General features: G+C 35.9%; 1 protein-coding gene across 1 annotated transcript in view; it reads left to right on the top strand.

Moving 5' to 3' along the window:
- The window catches only part of PPP1R3A (protein phosphatase 1 regulatory subunit 3A), a 41,614-nt gene extending 18,331 nt beyond the window's left edge, over positions 1-23,283 (top strand). Inside the window, exons 2-4 of the mRNA XM_060632919.3 lie at positions 14,776-14,834; positions 14,948-15,072; positions 16,992-23,283. Coding sequence (XP_060488902.3) covers positions 14,776-14,834; positions 14,948-15,072; positions 16,992-19,385 — 2,578 coding nt within the window. The 3' untranslated portion in view covers positions 19,386-23,283. The remainder of the gene's footprint in view (positions 1-14,775; positions 14,835-14,947; positions 15,073-16,991) is intronic.
- Positions 23,284-23,544: the final 261 nt, after the last annotated feature.

Below are 23,544 nucleotides of genomic sequence, written 5' to 3'. Positions count from 1 at the left end.
GTATTGCTTCACACCCACTAGAATGATTATGATGGATAAGAGATAATAACAAGTGCTGGCGAGGACATAGAGAGATTAAAACCCTCATGCACTCACTAATGGTGGGATTATAAAATAGAACAGCCACTTTAAAGGAAAATAATATGACAGTTTCTCAATATGTGAAACATGGAATTATCACAAGCCCAGCAATTTCACACCTAGGTTTCTTCCAAGGGAAACGAAAACATATGCCCACACAGATACGTAAATGTTCATAGAAGTACTGTCCACAGGAGCCAAAAGATGGAACAACCCAAATGCCCAACAACTGGTGAATGGATAAACCAAGTGTGGTGTATCTATATAGTGGAATACTATTAAACAACGAAAAGAAAGGAAGAACGGATACAGGCTACAACACTGATGAGCCTCAAAACATGATGCGCTGTGAAAGAAGCCAGACACGAAAGAACACATACTGCATAAATGTGTTTGTATGAAATGCCCGGATTAGGCAAATATATAGAGACAGGAAGATTAGTACTCCAGGGCTGGGGGTGGGGAATGAAGAGTGATTCTAAGGGACATGAACTTTCTTTTTGGGGTGTTGGAAATGTTTTAAGATTAGGTTTTGGTGATGGCACGACTCCATCATGTACTAAATATACTAAAATGTACTGAAAATATACTAAATATACTAAAAATTACTGAATTGTACACTTAAAGTGGGTGAGTTTATATACACATTATACTTCTATAAGCTGTTAGCTTAAAAAAATTACTGATTTTTTATGGAAATACGAATTTCATGATAAACAGACTTCTGTAGACCCACTGCAGAGTTTAGGTTTATGGAATTTAGAAATAGAGTCTGTTTCTCCTGAAATGCACTAGAGAAGCTATTGTATTTTAGACAAGGCTAGAGTAATAAAGTGCAAGAAAATGAATATGGGTAGTATATAAAGTCCCACATGACAAGGTATATTATAACATATTTTCTATACATGAAATATGGATAAGTTTCAAAAAATACTTGAGTATCTCTCCATGAATTCTGTATTTAATTCTGCTGTAGGAATAAAGAATATGTTTGATCCCTTCCTTGTGGTATGTTAATTCAAAGACAAAGACAGAACAACTTTCACTCCATAATATTTTTTCGTATTGTTTCAATAGGAAATGTGGATAGTACCTTCAACTTTTTGCAACATGCAAAATGCCAACATAATAATACCAGCTAATACTTACTGATTACTTGCTGTATGCTAGACATTGAGTAGTGTAAATCCATTTCTTCATTTAATGTATTACATTGGTATGAATAGTTACTCTTCTTGGTTTAATTAAATGTTTTTTTTTCCTTGTGTCTTCTTTCTTGGGCTTTTCTCGGCTCTCTGTTTCTCTTTCCCCTCCCACTTTCAGGACAAATGATACTATTCATGTTTCAGAGTCTCACTTTTTAAAAACGACTTTGTTCACATTGCCCTGCCTTTAGCCAAAAACCAATTTGACCTTGGAGAAATATCTCAAATCAGGTTTTATGCTGAATTTTTACTGCTTTATTCAAAATGTTCAAGCGATTTGTATATGTAAACCTGCATTAAATCCAAGAAACATGGGCTGAAGGGGAGGAGGTCTTTGAATGTGAAGTGATAGATGCCACGTGAGTGCAGAATCTTTTGTGAAGAAATCCGCAACAGAAGATGGAAGAAAGAAAATAGTTCACAAAAGGGGTGGGTGAAGGGTGGCAAAAACATGTAATGCAAAATGTGGACATTTGTGAGGGATGCCTCAGTGCATTGCATTAATAATTTGCATATTAAGAAGTCACGAGTCTTTGCGTTAATGAATCCCTAACTAGTCTCTGACACAATAGACTGAACCGTCCCTAGAGGAGTCATTATGGCCTATCATGTCAATGAGCCGCATATTAATGACTCTCTTACATGCTCATCAACAGGTAGCCTAATAGGCTTCCATTGAGTTCTTTTTCATTTGCTTTTTAAATGTATCCTCTCCTTCCTTCCTTTTGTAATACTATTGTGAAGAATTGACAAAAAGGTGCATTAAGATGATTTTAATGTGTGACGTAAGTTCACAAAAGCATTAAATTTAGAAATAATGCTTTAAGCCTTACTCAGTCTGCCTGGAAAACTTTTCAAATGCAGCTAAATACAAATCCACTTGGATAATAGGGTTCTTATTTGGATTTTAACATAAACCATCCAACCCAATTTACCATATTTCTCTTTTCCCTGATATATCAATTTCTGCTGTGATTAGCATAAGTAGAAGAGCTAGTTTGGAAATATGTTGGTGAAACTGAATTGCTTGAGAATGGAAGTGAATTACAACGGACTTCATATCATAAACACTCATTAAAACTAAAAAACAGTGGCTGATAATATATAAAAAATTAAAAACATAGAGGAAATAGACATGTATAATTCCATAGCAAGGAAGAAACAAGCTAAGAATGACTTTATAGCTTTTAAATTTAACAAAGGTAGTCACAGGAAGGCACCGTGTGTTGGAACTTTTCTAACTTGCTTTGTCATGCCTCTGCTTTTGTTGGTCCCAGTTATTATATTTAAGATATCTGGTGACTTTTTACAAACATAAAACCTGTGATCTCCTAGAAGAAATACTGCAGAATTGTTCTTTCAGTATTTCTACTGAACTGTATACCATCTCACCCAACTTACTATCCAGATGAAGGAAAGAGTATTGACACATGCTTGAAATTCTTGGTCAGGAGACAGGAATGGACAGAAGCTGGGAAAAAAGTTGGAGAAGTTTCTTAGCACTTTGTTCCCCATAAAAAAAAATGAATTACTACTTGTCAACACTGCTATCTTGAGACACAGTTGAGGGCAAAGATGCTCAGGTGAATAGTTGCAGGCTGGTGCTCTGACTTCATACCCATCACCCTTACTTCGCAACAATTCCTTCCCAGAGGTGTCACTTCTGGAATGATTGGATTTTCAAGTCTGGAAGTCTCATGCTCCTTTGTATTGACTCCGTCTCCCAACCCTTCCAAACATACACTGGATATATCGATTTACACTTTAAAGTACTTTCTCTCTTTTTTTCTGTAGAAATATTTATTTATTTATTTATTTTTCCAGTGCTTCACACATTTATTTTATTTACTTTTAAGAGGTATTTTGGTCACTGTAGGGATCGAAATTGCTTTTTCTTAAAACAGTTTCCAAACGACACGTAACACAAATGCTATAGAGCCGGGATGTCAAAGCTCTGGATTTAACAAACCAAATAGCTTAGGCAATGCTTACATGTAGATTCCACAAAGAAAACACGTTGAATCAGAATTTCTTAAACTGCAATTAGCTGGCTCAGTAGTCAGGACTCTGTGCATAATGACTTTTTACACCACCAGAGACAAAATCAGTATCATTATGAAAAAAATAATGCCTGCAATTTAGTATCTTCTGGAAAAAAAATTCACATGACAACACTCTGATAATTTTTGAAAGATGGAGATGGTATAAAGCTCTTAGCACTCACTTTGCTGGGGAATTGTGGAGAAGAAGAATGTCAGACTTCTGAAGTAGCAAGAGTCTCAGCTGAATAATCTCTAGTTTCTTGTCACCCACCTACTCCATGGGTGACAATTACTTCCTTTAAAACTCAAGTGAAATAAGGACTGTGGGCCAATAAGTTTAAGAATATTTTCTGAAATCTCTCTGATGTGTATTCTTTAGTTTTTCCAGTACCTATCGCTTACAAACATTCACATTTCTCCCCCAGTGGAGTATAACGAGTATAACTGGCAGGACGTGGCAGAGGCCCCCCCTTGGGCCAGGTTTACCTATAAGCCTTCTTCACTTAAAATTCATGGATTCTACTTATAATTACATCTCCTCCCAAAGCGACCTACAATTTTTGGTTCACACTTGGACCTCCAAGATCCTCCTAGATCCTCACAAATTAGTACCTCTTTAGAAAATACACATTGCCACAAAATGGCACATGTTGCCCAGATGCCATCACAGAATTAAATCTAAGTAGTTGTTGTTTTGTTTTGTTTTGTTTTGTTTTTGTCCTGATTCCTGTGAGGTGAAGTGAGCAAGAAAAAAAAAAAAAAAAGCACCTAGTGCTTTGACATAACAAAGCAGATTCGAAGGGGCAATCCTGAGTAGGAAAAAGAGTGACAAAATGAAGAAACTTTGGAAAAGAAACTTAACAAAGAATTTTTCAGCAAAAGTATGTTTTTCACTTATTGAAATTTCCCGCATCAAGAAGGCACAGTATCACTGTTTCCAGTACATATTCACGATCAAGCAGTGAGGCAATGGGCAATGCTCTAACTGAGAAATAGAAGTAGAGATTTTCAGAAATGTAGTAAATGGAAAACAGGTAAATGACTCTATAAAACCATCTGCTCCCTAATGTCATGGTATGTGTTTAGTTTCTTGAATGCTTGAGCAGTTTACTAGAGTTTACGCAAGGGGCATGTGGTTTGCCATGGTTTACGATTATATTTTAAAAGTAATAAATTAGCTTATATGTTACGTATTATCCAATACACTTATTTATCCCAACCAGTTTTGATACTGGTAATGTTCCATTATTTGAAACGTTCTACCTGGACAAAAGCCAAATAATGTGGAAATACATGATTCTGTCATCTTTATTACAAAGAATAGAAGATGAGCTCACACACTGTGCAGGTAGGATTTCTATCAATTTGAACTGATACTGCTGGTCATAAGATTTTATCAAAAGTTTATTTTTGACTGTATTACAATTTTAGGTTAACAGCTATTTCTACTGATTCTTCTAGCATTTTGATTTTTTTAATTAGTTTAAGAAATTTCCAAATTAAACATGTCAAAATTATATTCATAGATACTCCCATTATTTATATAAATATAGAACTCTAAAACTGGAAGGCATGCTACTTAATAGCAAAAGTGAGAAGAGCAAATTCATTCCAATTTGAACAATAAAGGGGTTGACAGGTGGTGGATGCCAGGCTGTGCGGAGAAGGTTCGTGGAGCTCAGTGGAGTCTCAGCAAGGAAATCCCTTGATGCGTTATCAGTGCTTGCCATGGATGCTAGAGAGGGAGGCCAGCATGAGGGTATTGTATTTGATATCCCTAATCTAATCCAGAGCTTTCGCTTTAAAGATAAGGAATGTGATGTCCACAAAAACCATGTTCCTTACCGTATTAGTTATTCATCTCCAGATTCAGCATCGAACGGAATATAAAGCCATTTAAAAATTTTGAAGTTTTTCTTTAAGATGATTTCCTGCTTCTTTCAATCCCTGTTAATAATGCAGAGCTGTCTTCCTTTTACTGTCCTTTCTTTATCATCAAGGAACTGAACGTAACTCGTCTTTCAATCTAAATCCCTTCTGCATCATGCCTTTAAATGTTTTTCCTTAGATACGTCTGTGCACAATTAGAAATTTATCTCTTTAATTCTCTCTCTTTTGATCATATATTTCGCTTCTGTTTTCAGTTTTATTCATGATTAAGAGAAGACTCCAGGTATTGTAACACCAAAGGAATAGATATTAAGCGCTAGTAGTTAGTTAATGTATTACAAACTTTACCTCTCATTAAGTACAAGCTTTTGCTTCCTTTCTTCCTCTAGTTCAGAAATGGCTAAAATAAAAATGTCTGAAAGTCTTTTTGGTATTTCTAGAAGTAGCCATTTGTCTGTGCCAATGTCAAGGCTAATGTACTCTTCTTAAGTGTCTTTTTTAAAAAATCTCAATTGAGGTACATATTTTTTTTTCTAATTTAAAAGCTCTCCATTCATTTATTTTCCTTTCTTTCTTTAAAGGAGGATGATAGAGGAAATAAAATGAGGTCCCCAGCTTTGAACAAAAGGACAGGCTGAACTTCTCAGTTCAACTTTTATTTACTCTTTAGCTGTTTATCTCAGAGTGGAAGTTTGATTCTCTTTGAGCAATGCCAAGCATTTTCAAGCAGTGTTAAGGAGACACAGAGACAAGTCATGATTCACTTTGGAAGTGATCCTTTTTTATGCCAACTTTTTTATTCCTCTTGGAAAAGAGTTACACTTTTGCTGCCTACAACCTAATCGTGACATTTACCCTGATTGGTTAGGTAATTCCATCACATCAGACGTAGATTGTGTGGAATGGGTCTCCGAGACGTTTCACTCCTATTTTAAGAGACATATGAACTTTGAGCACAATGGCATTACAGGACCTTAGGAAAACCGTATGATTACTTACACAAAACCTACTACATTTTGACAGTGTTAAAGCAGAAGGTCCATATACCCAGAAACTGCAGTAGCATTAACTCAGTGCCCAGATCTTGACACTGAATAAAACAACTGGGTGATAGAACAAAGTGTGAATTAACATTCCCATGCACACTGTATTTGGAGAGGACACTTTTAAATAAAAGGTTACTTTCACTGAAGATCTGGTGATTTTTCTTTGGAGGATGGTCCTCTAAGAAGGGCACACTAAAAACAACTAAGCAAGTATGCTATCATGGGTTGCAAATTTTACTCTTGAAAGTAGCTTGTGAATTAAAGATATGAGAGAATAGGGTAAACATTAAAAAAATACAGGTAAGTCCAAGTAAAAGGAAAAAGATGGGACTTGGGTGCTATGGTATTATAAAACATATTTACCACACAGTAGTGATAATAATAAACTTATCAAACACTTACACATATTGAGACTATGTTAAATAATAGCCCTATATAAAGAGGAGGCAATATTTTGGAGAAAGTTGAGGCATAGAGAGGTTAAGTATCATGTCTGAAGTCACATGGCTAGTAAGTGGTGAATGAGATGTGCATCCAAGCCTTTCTTTTTCACTCTGGTTTGACCCTCTGTGAGAGAACATTGGCATGGTGACCAAGAAATCTGAACATAGTTCTAGTTTACTTACTAGTTAGTGTGCGTGACTTCTGCCATATTGTTTCACTAGGCTTTAGTTTCTCTGTCTATGATATGATGGGATGGGACTATCCAAGTATGAGGCCTCTTACAGAACTGAGGTCCTATGAATCGGAGGAGTTTGGCAAAAAAAAGTAGGATAACATTTCTGAAGTTACATGAGGCTAAGAAGTTGAGCGTCTGTAGAACTGACTCAAGTTGTGAGTTATTAACTGCTGACTCATAAACACAAATTATTGTTTTCTTGTTAATTTATTAGATATGTTGCAAATACCTTTCAATTTCTACCTTATCGATGTTTCATCATTTTATTCTATAAGATACCTAGACTGGTCTGTTTTCCAATGTACTTATTTTCTGGGTATATGTGATACATAAACAGTTATTTTGTACATAGAGCTGCAGCCATCCTTACAGAATTGGATGGGACTTGCTGAAAAGTCAGAGACATAAGGAGCTACTTCCTGCATCACTTTCCTGGATTCTTAGAGTGTCTTCCTGCAGCCCTTATATGAGCAGTGAGACTAGATGTTTTCAAACACTAGAACATCTACTAAAAAATGAAGTTCTACTAAAAAATGCAGTTCCAACTCCCCACTCCAGACATGCTGATTCAGAACCGGTTTTGGGCCTTCAAAGCAGCATTTGTAATGAGTACCAGGTCATTTTTTGAAGGCGCTCAGTGAACCACATTTTAAGAAGCATTGTTAGGATTTTAAGTTTGTGCCTCTTGAACTGGCTGACTACTATTTGATACCTAGGGTTTTGATCTTTCATTCTTCCTATATTGTATCTTAAATCGCTTGACATATTTAAAATAGCTCTTTTTTACTGATAACATACTTGTACATGACACTTTAAACTTAGAATTGCCACTCCCCTCCTCCCTAACTAGCGTTACTTCTTATTTTCAACTTAGAGGCCAGATCCTCCTGGAAACTATTTCTACCCCATCTTCCACCCCACTGAACACACACTTATTACACTGTGATTTGTGTAAAAAGTATCTGTCTTCCCACGGGTTTGGGAGCTCTTTGAGGGCAGGAACTCGGTCTTATTCATTGTGATGATCTAGTACAATATTTGGAAATTTGTGGGCACTCGAACATTTGTTAAATGATGCTTGACTGAATGAATGAATACGGATTACTATATATTTTGTTACTATTACATTTCATAGGGATCATTAACTGGAAATCATTAATTTCTTTACACATCCAAAACATATTTATTATCTACTTGAGGCCATCACATAAAATTTCAGTACTATATCCCATTTCTCTGAAGTGGGGGAAAATTTTTAAATGTAAAGATGCTGCAAGCCTTTGTGCAATGGTATTATGAGAGGTAAAAGAAACATAATCTGGGCATTTTTCACTCAATAAGAACTAATTTTCATTTCCCATTTTGTCAAAAGCCCAAAGGCTTTCTAAGCCTAACACATTTCCTTCAGTGAAACCCATCTGCTTTCCTTCACCCTTGCTTCGCCTCCTGATTTCTCCATCTCAGGTGAGGGTAGTTCCATCCTTTGGAATTCTGAAACTAGAAACCTCTGCATTAGCCTTTATTTCTCTTTACCCATACGTGTTTTCTAAATAGTAGGAAAGAGTGTTACAAAGTCTTATCAAACTAACACGGAGTAAGGGAACTGGGTTTGGGGCCAGGAGGGCCAACGAAAGCAGAAGAATGACTCTCTCCACTGCCTATCACTAGGGAAGGGGCCACCTGCACAACAAGACCCAATGGACTCCGTGCACTGACACACACCATGTCTATATTGGGGTTTGCAAATCTGCCTCGCATGAGATCACTTTAGGAGATTACCAGTAATATCATTGTCCATTCCCCCCACCCCACCTCCATGTGCAGGTCTATTAATTTAAAACTTACAGAGATAGGACCTGGTGCTTCTGATGTGAAAGGAGACTTGGGGAACTGTTGTTGTATCAAGAGCTATAGTTTTTATGGGAAAAGAGAAGGACAAGGCAGCAGGGCTCCTGAACAACTGGCATGCTTAAAGTTCCGTTATGAGCTTGATCTCTAGTTCCTTAGAAATTCATCAAGATAGAATGCCCAAATCTAGCAAAACAAGTTGGCTCCAACCTAGAGGCTGACTGGTAACTACTTAGAATATTATGGGCCCAGGTGAACAGAATGGATGAAGAGGCATTTTCTTTTTCCCCAGTGAAGAACTAGAATAATACCCAGAAAACTAATAAGCATAACTTGAGGGTCCCCTATCTAAGCATGTGAGATTAGAGAGGAAGGTGCTTCTCATGGGTACCTGAGAAGCAGATCACCCAGCCCATAAGAGATCAGAAACCACCCTGGAGACTAATTCAACACCGTACTGACTGGTAGTGCAGGAGCCCCAGTTAACTACCAGACTTAACTCTCCCTTACTTAGGTCTTAGGAGGAAAAATAGTAGATTTCTAAATCTCATGAGTGCATTAGCTTTAGTCATTTTTTAAATCTATCTACAGGAATTGATCAACAATCATATTGTTTGCTACATCAAAAGGATGTAGCATTTCATTCCTCTCCTCTTTCCTCTTGGCCATCGCCTTTAACCCTCATCATTTTGTGCCTGAAATACTGTAGTCATCTCATGGCTAGTCTTTTTGCCCCACCATGGCTCATTCTATCCAGGTTCTCCTTAGAAAGGTCCCTTAATGTACCTCTAGAGACTGGTTCTGAAATGGACATCTGACCATGTCTCTCTCCCATTGAATTCCCTTTACCCACCATGCCCGCAGTGGCTAAAAACATGCTTAAAGAACTCAGATCCACTTCCCCGCATGCTAAGCCCTTTAAAACATGCTCAAAAACAAACTGATGGTTACTAGAGAGGAGATAGGGGCGTGAGGAGTGGGTTGAATAGGTGATGGGGATTAAGGAATGCACCTGTTGTGATGAGCACCAGGTGTTGTATGGAAGCGTTGAATCACTAAATTGTACACCTGAAACTAATATTACACTGTGTGTTAACTAACTGATATTTAAATAAAAACTTTAAAAAAACGTACTCAAACTAGCTCCAGTTCTGTTCCTTGGCATTCTTCCCCCCCCCCCCCAAAAATGCAATCCAAACAATCCGAACATTTCATTTCTGAACGTGTCTCGTTCTTTTGTGCCTTCTTAAATCCCTTAAATACCCTTAAATCTTTTACCACTTGTTATTGCCTCTGTCTGGAATGACCTTGCCATTCTTCTCTCATTGCCAGGCTCCTACTTTTCTCAATAACTCAGTAACTCAAAATGTTATTTCCTTTGTAAAAAATCCCATGATTCTCCCACAGAATAACCTCATTGTTTCTGTCCTCTCTTTTTTTGTCTTAGAGAATATGTATAATATTCTATAATTTATTATAATATTTATCACTTATTATGATTATAATTGCCTATTGATGCACCTATTTTAGTCATTACATTATAGCTTCCTAGAAATAAAAGGCTATAGTTTATTTATCTTGAATTTTCCACTGTTTATTGGAAGTTATGAGAGTGGGTGATCAAAATATCTTCTAGAAGAATCAATGGCCCTTTTTTAAAAAAGTGTTTTATTTTTATTTATTTTGAGAGAGAGAGAGAGACAGAGAGAGGGAGTGGGGCAGAGAGAGAATCCCAAGCAAGCTCTGCACTGTCAAGACAAAAAGGTAAAGACCAGGGAAGAGTAGAAAGGATGCTATGCGTTTATTGAACAACATTTATTATGCCAATATTATGGGCCAGGCAGTGTGTTAGTCACTGGCATTACAAATAAATAAGAAACTTGCCCGCTTACAAAGGGCTCAGAGAACATAAAAGGGAGACTAGAAACATCCAATAATGCTTTTCATTTCTATGAAAATTGTGTATAGTTCTAGCCCTATCATCATCAACTTGTCTTTCTCCTCAATTCTTCTAAAGTTGTTTTAATTATACTCTTTAGATGTAATGGTCATATGACTGATACTTTGAGTTTCAGAGTGGGATTTGATCTATAGACATCCTCTAATCAAAAGAGCAACTCATTTGTCTTAACAAATTATCTGAAACTAGAGTTTAAGTAGATATTTTAAATAATGTAATAAGCACCTGCAAAACTACCACTCAAAACAATAACCAACTCCTAACCATCTCGTTTTCTCATTCCTTACCCCAAATTGTCCCACCTAATATAACCATAATCTTGAAAATCAAGCCTTCTTGATTATTTAGCTTTTTAGTATATTCTGTTTTCCTTCATATATGTATTCAAATTATTTCAGTAGTTTTTAGCATATAAAAAAGAACATCCTCTGATGTAATGTTTTTGGACTATTCACTTAATGTTATGTTACTAAGATTTATCCATATTGTTGTATGAATCTTTGGTTTATTAATTCTGAGTGCTATGTAATATTCTTTTTTGTGATATGCCATAGTTTTGTGTCTACTTTTCTGTTGATGGGCATTTGGGTTGTTTCAAGATTCTGTAGTTGATAGCAATTTTTATCAATTAAATAGATATAAAAGAGTATCTCCTTGTGGTCTTGATTTACATTTCTCTGTTCTCTAACCATACTGACTACCCCTTTATGTGCATATTATAGGCTTATATGAAGTTTCTCTTCTATGAAATGTCTGTCCCTCTCCCCTGATTCTATTGAAATGTTTGTACTTTCTTATTGATTTGTAGGAGTTCTTTATGTAGTCTTGATACTTGTGTTGATTTTGCATTCTTTCCTAGTTTGTAATTTATACATTTCTCTTATAAATATGTATTTTAATGAACCAGTTTTAAATTTCAATATAGTTAGGCTGACAATCCTTTTTATAGCCACTTTTTTTCTTAAGAAAATGTTTCCTACTTTGAAGTCCATAAGATATTCACATGCATTTTCTATTAAGAATTTCAAGGTTGCTGGGGCACCTGGGTGTTTCAGTCAGTTGAGTGTCTGACTTCAGCTCAGGTCACCATCTCACCATTTGTGAGTTCGAGCCCCGCGTTGCGCTCTGTGCTGACGGTTCAGAGCCTGGAGCCTGCTTCAGATTCTGTGTGTGTGTGTCTCTCTCTCTGCCCCTCCTCCACTCACACTCTGTCTCTCTCTCCTTCAAAAATAAATAAACATTAAAAAAATTTTTTAAGAATTTCAAGGTTGTTGACATTTCAGATCTTCATCCATCCAGAGTAGATTTCTGAATATAGGTTGTGCCAATTTCATTTTTTTTTTTCTCATAATAATAGTCATTTTCCCTGTCTCCATGTATTGGGAAATCTCTTATTACCTGCTATGTGACATACTATGATTGTCATATACCCAAGTTATAGATATGTGAGAATCTTTACTAAGCTCTCAATCTTTGTCTGTCTCTGTGCCAACATAACTGTCTTTTTAAAGTTTGTTTATTTTGAGAGAGAAAGAGAGACGGGTGGGAGAAGGGGTAGAGAGAAAGAGAATCCCAAGCAGGCTCTGTGCTATCAGCACAGATATGGGGCTAGAGCTCATGAACCATGAGATCATGACCTGAGCCAAAATCAAGAGTCAGACACTTAACCAACTGAACCAGCCACCCAGGCACCCACAACATAACTGTTTTAGTAACTAAAACTTCATAAGATCTCTTGAAATCAGGTAGAGCAAGTTTTCCTCACAGCTACTTCTCAGAAATATTTCTTCTTTCTTCAGTCCTTTGTTCTCTTTAAAATCATATTTTCAAATTTTATAAAAGACTGTTGTGGAATTTTGATTAGAATTGGATTGAATCTGTGGATCAATTTGGGAAAGAATACTTTCATATATCTTCTTATCTATGAACATGGTATGTTTCTCAATTTTTCTAGGTTTTTAGTATTTCTTGGTACAATTTTATTCTTTTCCTTGTAGGAGTCTTACACATCTTCTATTAGTTTACTGCATAGATATTTGATATAATATTTAAATTTCATGTAGTTCAGCTTCTCTTTCTTGTATTTATTCCTGAATCTAAGATCCACACCCCCCCCATATTTCTGTATTTACATGTTTTGTAAGACACCAGTGTAATAATACACAGTTTAGTAACTAATTATCCCCAAAATGAGTTAGAAGCAGGTTTATTTCCTTTTGATGCACTTATTTTTTTAAAAAATTGAATTATCTTAGAGAATTAATTTAGAAAAATGATTGAGAGCATTTTGGTTAGTAAAAAACAGAAGGCTTTAAATGTCTATGATTTTCCCTCTACAAATGAGATTTTTCAACACTGTTATGGGAATAAAGAGGAAGCAAGAACAATCAAATGATATTTAATGGTTTGGGTTTTTTTTTTTTTTTTAATTTTTTTTTTTTCTTCAACGTTTATTTATTTTTGGGACAGAGAGAGACAGAGCATGAACGGGGGAGGGGCAGAGAGAGAGGGAGACACAGAATCTGAAACAGGCTCCAGGCTCTGAGCCATCAGCCCAGAGCCTGATGCAGGGCTCGAACTCACGGACCGTGAGATCGTGACCTGGCTGAAGTCGGACGCTTAACCGACTGCGCCACCCAGGCGCCCCAATGGTTTGGGTTTTTTACAGCTCCTATATATTAGGTGTGTGGAGAAAGGAAAATGCATCAATTTGCAGTTAAATTCCATAAAAATAAATCTTTGCATATTTACTGGCCTCAGTAAACCATACAGATTTATAGATTCAGTATCCACTATGTAAATGTTATATTTTTTCCAGTGATACTATATTTATATAGAAACTTTATTTTATTTAATGGGCCCACTGGAAAATACCAAATCTTTTTGGTGAAGTTACAATTAAGCATCATAAATATATACAAAACTGAATTTCTTTCTTGCATAGTCCAGATGGAAGAATTTGCAGTTTTCTCATGATTTGTTGAAAAAGACTGGCTTTCCTGGAAATTGGATCAACATTATCCACGTAATGAAGAGTAGACTGTATTATACAACTTTATCAGACATTGCCAACTCTCTACGTGCATTTTATTCAAGAAAAGTCATTGAGAAAAGTCACTAGAAGAAAATTCAGCTGAGACAATACAAGAAAATGTGGACACTGGGCCAATCGTTTCTGATAGATTGGCTTGTGACATAGCTATACACAAAATGGGCTTTTTCAGTAACATTTTTCTTGCTGAGTGTCATGGACAAATCTAAATCCTAATGATTCCACAAATAAAACTACAAATGGAGTACATTTGAAATAAAAACATTTTTACCTTTCTTAATCACAATGCAGAATATTATTATAAAGGAAGTATAACCCAAATAATTTTAAAGAAAGAAAATATATGCTTTCATATGAGCAATCTGAAGTCTTGGTTGTAAAATCAGCCTTTGGCAATACACACATAAAGTCTTTAAACTGAGTATAAGTTTAGCTGCCTTTCAGTTTTTTAGTAAGTTTGTTGTTTTCTCCTTTCCTGAAAGGAGAGTTAATGTTGTATCCATCCAAATGAAAGAATTTTGAGTAAAGTAGAACACAAAAAATTAATCATTAGAACATTAAAAAACAATTTCCATGACCACAAATGGACTGACAGTTCATAAAACTTTAGCATTTAAACCAAGAGAAAAATGTTCTCACTTGCAAATATTAAATTCATGAATGATGGAATAATCAACATTTACACTTATTTTTACTTTGGTTATGTAAGTTTTAATATAGGCAACACAATCTTATTTAGAAATATAGCATTATGGAAGTTGTTTTTAAATTTTTCTACTACTAATATTTGCTACTGAATTATTCTAAGAAATCAATTTTATTTATAAAGCATACAAAGTAACGCAAGAAAATATGAAAGGTTATATAATACTTATTTGGCTCGCTATTTGTTTGACTTTCCCCCTGTACAAAAAATACTTAGAAGATGTAGTCCCAGAAAACATGTATAACATTTTGTTTTAAATTTGACAGTAAAGAAGAATCATTATTGACCTCAGATGAGAATGACTTTGAGAATTCAAAGATTACAGGTACTATTTTTTATTTGATTTATTCAAATTAATTTTTAAACAAAGTCTGTGTCTTTTGTTAAAGCCTATGATGATAATAATCTCACATAGATACAATTGTATTAACTTTGCAGATACCTACATCCCAACAATTGTTTGTTCCCATGAAGACAAGGAAGACTCAGAAACCAGTAATCAAAATGTAAAAGACGTAAACAGGGAACATGATGAACATAATGAAATAGAATTAGAGTTGATGGTAAGTGTTCTGGTTGCCACGGTATTAGAGACGATGAATCCATTTATGCTTCAAAGATGCTGCAACGCCTGCCTTTCGATAGTTTCAACTAATATAATTTGCAAATGTGAAAGCACAGCCTATTCTGTCCTCGCATCTCTAGCTTGATCAACAAGGCACTTTGATTTCAGTATGTTGCTTCTGGTCTCTGCAGTGGTAAATTAATGACATTCATTTCTTATCTCTTTACCAGCGGCTCTGAGTAATAGTTTGTAGGAATTACAGAAGAGGTAGCACTATCCTGATGTGCATTTCTAATCTTTGTGACAAGTGCACACTTAGCATAAACTCATCTCTAAAATGAGAGGGCTGGTCTAGATGATTGTTAGAGTCTGTCCAGCTCTTCAAGTGTGATTCTTGCATTTAGCAGCATTTTTAAAAACTTACTTCCATCTTTATGAGACCCTCACAGTTCTATGTTGTTGGAAAGTATTAAATCACCAAATGAGGAGAAAATAGCCTGTGCTATATTTTTTAAACAGGAAACAAATCCAGCACTGTACAATTTAGTATTAAATTTGTTATCATAAATTTCACACTTGGTGAACATTCAATCTATTTGGAATTTTTGGGGGGATGGTTTAGATAGCATTTTTATCACAAAGGAAGAAATGGGAGTAAATGAGTCACATAATGCAATTTATCCTTTACTGTATTTGGTTGGAGCTCATATCATTAGGATACATGGATTCATAATCATCTAAGATTAAAATGACATTTGCCTCTTCAAGTGTCAGAGCTGGAAAAGAAAAGAAATAGAGCTCATCTCTTTCCCTACATTTCCTACCTTTTCTATAGTGATATGGAAGCTGCATCACTAAAGTATGCAATTTACTTTGCTCCAACTTTAAGAAACTACAAAGTTGTCACCCATTGTGAGAATTCTCACCAGCTGAAAGTTAACATCGCCATTTTTTTTTCAAACCACAGAATATAATGAAAGGGCCCTGAAAAATCACATACTTCACCAATACACCTCATTACAATGAGCAGACTCAAATATAAAAGTTTGTTTAGAAGTTACTGAGATTGTACATCCAATAAATGAACAGGGAGCTGTAATTTAGATGCTAATTTGCTCCATGCTGACGTTAATGCATAAAACAATGAAGCTCTATAATAGATGGAAATACAACCAAATCTGTGGAACCCACAGGCATTGGCTTACAAGACAGCTGTGCAGTTGACAAGTAACATGAGCCTTATGTGAGAAGAAGGGGAAAACGTAAGATTTGCATATAATTATTGAGATCATGCAAATGTCAGTTATGAGGAGAAAAAAAAAAACACAGGCATCTCACTGTTAAATCCTGACAGTTGGCATCACTGAAGAGCTCAAATACATTTGAGTACCAGTTGGCAGAGGGTCATTAAAACAGAATTTGCAGAGACATTAACTCCCTCACTTTTCTTTGAGTGACGTTTTGCTATTAATAGTTTGCAGAGGCTTTGCAGAAAACATATTAATAAGAGAAACTGTAATAGGGGCACCTACAGCAAGTGTAAATGCAGCAAGGGGCACCCAGGAAGCTGCTCTCTAATTGATTAGCATGGAGCTATCAATGTGTATATCCTAAGTGAGGAGAAAGTGCAATGACAAGCAAGAATAGTTGAATAATACAATGTGATATTTGGAAGCTGGGAAGGAGAGTGATTAATTTTGGTCCCTTTTCTTATTAATCTCATTCCCAAGTCATAGCCTACAAGGATCCCCCCAAAACATCCGGCTTTGAGAATTTATACAAAATCCATAAATGAAACGAGCCAAGGAAACCTACCGGTTAATTGCTAGCCCCGTTAATGAAATATATGGAGTTCATTTTGTATATTTAAAATCACTTGGTCATTATTTGTTTTGTTTTTGTTCTTTATCCCCTAAGATAAATCAATGCTTAATAAGAAGTACAGCTTCCAGAGATGAAAAGAATACATTTGCGATAGATCCGGTCAATTTTCCAAATAGAGCTGAGGGGTTAGAGAAGAAGCAAATCCATGGTGAAGTGTACACTGACATGTTTAAAAGGCCTTTGTCTCCAAGTTCATCAGCAGGAAGCTCCTTCAAGGGAGATTTTTACTTCAATGAAAAATACTCCTCAGGAAGTAAGTGTAGTCATCAACCTTCAGAGACAATTACTCCAGATATAGGAGAAATCAAGCCACCATTGGGAGATACTAGTAGTGATGAATTAGTGCAATTACACATGGGCAGCAGAGAAGTACTGGATGATAATGCTAATCCAGCCCATGCGAGAGGCAGAGTGCAAATATCTTGCCCCTCCTCAGATCAACTAGTCACAGAGAATCTCAATAAAAAACATGAAGGAGGAGCTGAGAAAATTGAAGTGAAAGATTGGGAATGTTTAAGAAGAGGTTTCTGTTTGGATTTCCATTCAGAAGAAGCAGTAGGAAAGGGATCTTCTAAGAAAGATCATGCCAATGGTAAGACTGAGGAGGGGGAGCAAAGAACACATTCAGGTGTTAACGAAAAACAAAGCAAAAATTTTCATTCAGTCGTACATGACCAAGAAAGGAAGCAGGGCCACTCTGAAATAAGTATGGAAGGGACCGGAGCTGGTAACAGAGACCTAGCCGTTCGGCTGAGTAAAGACACCACAATTCCCGACCAGAGAATCAGAGCAGATACGTTTCATTCACCAAGGATAAGTCTAAGTCGGGAAGAAGCTGGGTTAACTCCAGAGCATGGTCTCTCGACTAGTGACAGCACCACTTTTGGAGGGATGCCTGATCAGGTTTGTTCACGAAGAAATGGAAAAGTTTTGAGGAATGATTGTCTTTTCCAAGTTGAAGAAGAAAAATCAGGTTGGATTAATCCTGAAGATCAGAATAAGAACGCACAACACAAACAAAGTTGGAATGTTCTGGAAAGTCAGGGAAAAGCGAGAGAGAGTAAGACAAATAGAACAGAACAGATCAAGGAACAAGCAGATTGTGAAGACGTGTGGGGAAAGAGAGATAATACAAGGAGTTTGAAAGCTACTCCTACGGAAGAATTGTTTACCTGCCAAGAAACAGTGAGCTGTGAACTGTCTTCTCTAGCTGATCATGGTGTTACTGAGAGAGCAGAAGCAGGTACAGCTTATATAATTAAGACAACATCAGAAAGTACTCTAGAAAGCATGTCTGCTAGAGAAAAAGCAATAATTGCTAAGCTACCTCAAGAGACAGCACGAAGTGACAGGCCCATCGAGGTAAAGGCAACAGCGTTTGATCCACATGAAGGGAGAAATGATGATTCACATTATACCCTTTGTCAACGAGATACAGGAGGTGTAATCTATGACAATGATTTTGAAAAGGAGTCACGTTTGGGTATTTGTAATGTACATGTAGATGAAACGGAGAAAGAAGAAACCGTATCTATGTACAATCCCAGGAAGACACATGACAGGAAGAAACGTGGCATTGGAAATATCACATCTGTAGAAGAATCCTTACAGGTCATTACAGGCAATCAAAAGGCAGCCTCAAAACTGGATTTACATTTGGGAATATTACCAACAGACAAAAAAACATTTCCAGAAAACAGAGATCATAAACAGGTCCAAGAATCATCAAAGAGAACGCATCTAGAAGCTGTTATTCATTCTGCTTTAAATTCAGACACTAATAGAGCTTCTCAGAATGGCTCTCACGTTTCCAATCACCATGCTAAAACCTCAGTGCCATCTCATGAACAGGCAACTGCTGTAGAGAATATAATTACTACCATGACTCTCCAATCTATTTCTACTAAATCAGAATATAATTGTAATCCAACAAGTGAAATCCCGGGTACCGAGAAGCACCCTCATCCTGGGTCTACACCTGAAGAAGTTTCTAAAAGTTCAGGAGTAGTGACATCAGGTAATAGCAGAGAAAGATTGACAAGCCAGATTTTTCAACAAGAAGAATGCAGTGAGGAAAAATCTCTATGGCCAAAGATTTCCGTCAGTGAAGCTGTGGAGAACATGGAAGAGGCAAGGCATGGAAAAGAAGGATTCAACTCTGGACAATCACCGGGCTCTTCAGGTGACAAGGAATCCGAGAGCTCTTCTTCTGCTAGTCTCCTTGCCCAGGAAGGTCAAAGTGAAAGCAGTGAATCTCTGATTTCGAAATACACCAACTCTAAAATACCTTATTTCCTTTTGTTTCTGATTTTTCTTGTAACTATCTACCAGTATGACCTGATGATTGGCCTGGCATTCTACCTTTTTTCATTGTACTGGCTATCCTGGGAAGGGGGGAGACAAAAAGAGTCTGTCAAAAAGAAGTAACCTCACCACTATTATTATTTTCTCTTAAATGATAAGCTTTTTAGCCCCAAATATTTGGATTGGTGAAAGAGACTATTCATTGTTCAAAGACCCAGTGCAGTTTTTCTCTTGAAGGATCATTTAAAAAGGAATGCGTATGAAGTTTGCTCCTTCATATAAGTAATTATTCTATATAGGACCATTATGTTTGGATCATTAAATGCCTATATGAATATGAGATCTGAAGCACGTCAAGTTGAAATTAGGTACAGCTGTTGCTCCTTAGCAGGCTATGAAGTTGCAATGCTTCACGTCTCTTCACTACTTAAAGTGCCATTTCTTGCATTCATTTCTTTTGCAGTAAAGCTTCATTTTTCCCCCCGAGAGTATTTTTCCCTCTATGGTTAAAAAAAAAAAAATAGATAAAACATGAACAATGGCAGAGGACTTTTTTTTTTTTTTTTGGTCTTTTGGTATTGACCATGAAATTTGCATTTATCACTGTATCATTTATCAGCACGTTTTGATAGATCAAATCTTTCAACTTTGATTCCATATTTTTAAGAACAATACCCATGTATATTGAAATGCATAAACTTAAAGAAAGACCTTGTTTGTTTGAATACTTTATACACAAATCCTTTTTACCTCCTTCACACATTCAAAGAGCACTCATAAGCCGAATCTGACAGAGACTGAAGCAACTGGGAGATAATCTTGTAATCTACAAAATTTTGTGGGTGGCCCGTCCTTAAGCAATGTTTTTCTCTTGTATAAAGAGAAAGCATAACACAGCTGAACAATTTTAATGTCAATTATTCAAGAGTCGAGGTTTTAAAGTTGTACAAGCATTGCTTCAGAATGAATTTGTACTTATAAAGCATAAAGCATTAAATGATAATAATAATTAAAAAAAGATTTCCAAACGAACTATTTTACTTGGTAGTATTTTTTTGTCTTCAAAAAAATTTTTAATCGCTTTTGTTATAAGACAATGAGTTATTTCCCAAGGTGCATATAGAGAATGAACAACTAACCATTGGTGATAGTTATAATACCATTAGGTTATATATCAGATAATAACTCAGGCTTTTCTTTCTTTCTTTCTTTCTTTCTTTCTTTCTTTCTTTCTTTCTTAAATTAATTTATTTATTTGAGAGAGAGTGTGAGTGAGGGAGGGGCAGATAGAGAGAGAGAGAGAGAGAGAGAGAGAGAGAGAGAGAGAGAATCTCAAGCAAGCTCTGCACTGCCAGAGCACAGCCCAAGGCAGGGCTCGAATTCACAAAACCATGAAATTATGACCTGAAACCAAGGGTGTGACGCTTCACCCACTGAGCCACCCAGGTACCCCGATTACTCAAGTTTGAAATAGGCAACTAAGTAGATCTAGAAATCTACTCAGGGAGAAATCAATATCCAATATAGCAGTGACATTGGCTGCTGTTATTATCTATGGCTAAGTATGTGAAATCATGGAACTAATCATTTTGATCACATAAAGGTAATGCAAAGATTTTTATACAAGATTTCAACAACCATTTATTGAATGACTGCTAGATGCAAAAATCCTGTGCTCTGGTCTATGGCAAAGTACTTCCTTTGATACACTGAATGGCTAATTTTCCAGAAGGAGGCATGGGTATATAGTTTGATACTTTTGACTTGGCCAGAAATATGGAAGAGAGTCACACTGAGGGAATCCTTTTGGGTGATTTCTTTTTCATAGGAACTTCTTTCCTAGAGCATGTAACATTGGTCTTCAAAGAGAAAAGATAATCTGTTTATTTACCTGTAAAGGTAAATTCAATGAGTAAAACCTGATTATCTCATCCCACAGTTCTAAGAAACATGCATCTATGGGAAGAAAAAATGAGAATGAAGCATTTAAACTGACTTTAATGTGGTAGTAAATCATTTCCCTAATTTTCATTAGATACACAACTATTTCCAAATCCTTAATTGTGTGCTTGTCTCAAGTCCCATTGAAACTGAATGCTTGACCTTAACTTTTTAGTTGAACAAATACAAACATCCTGAAGTAGAACTTATGGCAAATATTTGATTGCTTGAGAAAGCACATTTTCAATAAATACAAGTGGAACACTGTAGGCTGTACCTAGAATATTATCTCTAAAACTGCTATCCTGATAATTTTGTTGACAGGTCTAAATTACAGTGGAAATAAGGTTAGTATTTCTTCAGATCTTAATGGCATGGTTTTTGCATTCTACCTTTAAGAGTTTCAGTCAATACGCCATATCTTATTAATGCAAAGAATACTACATTACTTTATGAACACAGGTGCCTGAACTGTAATTATTCCCTTATACATAAAAGAATGTAATTTCTTTTATCTCTTTTACTTGACTTTTGGTAACATTAACTTACTAAACCTTCTCATGCATATTTGTAATATGACAATAGAAGTTTGAAAGAATTTAAAATATTTAATTATGTATTTCTCTGCATGCAATGAAGAAATAATTGGTGATTTAACTGACTTTCCAAACATTTCTTATGAAGAATCTGAAATAAAACCATAAACGCTTAGGAAAGTATTGCTAGGTGGAGAGGAAGATTTTTGCAACCCATTTTGATCACAGCATTATGATAAGCAACAGAAGTGGATCTCAGAAAAAACTGGTAGCCTCTGGTTAATAAAGATTCAACTGTGAATCACCATGGTAAGGTCATATTTATAAGCATAGCTGCCCTCACCATGTCTCCTGCCCCATCCCACCCGCGAGTATTGATTAAGGGCCAAAAGAGGGTGTGGCACGAAAATAAGCAAAGAGAACTGCACTACACATCTACTTCCTAAAGTGGCTAAGAAATGTGATAAATCCCCACCACCTTTTATTTTGCTGGGCTTCTATTAGAAAGAATATTCTAAAAATTAGTTAGCAAGTACAGGTAGTAGAATCAACGGTCTTAAAAAAATCGTATCTGTATAAGCCATCAATATCCCAATAGATTTTTCCATGTAAAAGGAAATGAGTCAATGATATGACTCACTCCTCAACATTCAAGAACATTGGGTTAATGCAGTCATGCTTCCCTGGGGAGTTCTAATATTTTGATAATGAAACAGTGACTGTCACCATTTTGTGAGAGAAACAGGATCATTTTTGCTTGTTATCTTAAGCCAGTCTGCTGGGTAAATGGAAAACTTAAAGATATCCAGACCAAATTTGGGGAAATAAAGAAACTATTTTTCCCAAATAGTATTCGTGGGACTTTCTTAACAATTTTTTTGTCTTGAATATTATCTCATACCACCAGGCTTGCTGCCTTTTGTATTAGGCTGATTTTTGCATATAAAGAAACCAAAAAAGCAAACATAGCAAAACAACAAAAAACTAGCAGGAGAAATAAATAGCAGGCGGGAGGACTGTCACCCCCAGGGCCAATTCATCCACTGGTTTCTGTCATCAGGGTCTCTGATCTTTCAAATTTTTACAGAGTGAATACAGAAATTGAACAATGTAATGGGGGTTGTCTTTTGTTATCTGAATCCCGTTTCAGCCAGTTCTTGTGGAACTGAGAATGGGGTCACCTTTGATTCCACGACAAGGTATGAAAGAAATATTGGGAGGCCATGCTCCTCCACGGTCTTCATAGTGGTACCTGTGTGTGAAGAGACCAGCTAACAAAGTTACTTTTATTTACTTAAATGAATTTACTTATTTTTCTTCCATTTTGAGAAACAGTTCATAATAAAAATCATAGCAACATAATCTACTTTTTGTCTTTTAAAAATAGATTTGGTCATTAATCTGTTGCAATAACTTTACCCAAACCTCTTTAAATAGTAAATTAAATCTTCACTAGCCGAGCTTCGAAGGATCATATGTTTTTGAGAAATGTCATCATTGTATTATGCTAAAAACTTATTAAACAAATAACTCCTTAACAAGTTCAGCATTTTTGTTTTGTGTTATTTCTGTATTTGCTAAATGCGTATATATTACCTTCATTTTTCAACATGAAACAATATATTATGTGACAATTTAAGGAAAATTCCCTAAGTTTTCCCCTAATGTACCCAATTCTTTATATTCATGATACTAAAGGGTGGTATGGGTAAATCAACAGTGGGTTACAGTGAATTCATTTTTATTTGGCTGAGATGCCTCCAAACTCTGATTCTGTGGCACATTTCATCCAATGCCTAATCAAG

Source organism: Panthera onca, chromosome A2 (genome assembly GCF_046562875.1).
Source record: "Panthera onca isolate mPanOnc1 chromosome A2, mPanOnc1 haplotype 2, whole genome shotgun sequence".
NCBI classification, from domain to species: domain Eukaryota; kingdom Metazoa; phylum Chordata; class Mammalia; order Carnivora; family Felidae; genus Panthera; species Panthera onca.
Note: the sequence above shows the minus strand (reverse complement) of the source record. Positions and strands in the feature narration are given on the sequence as shown.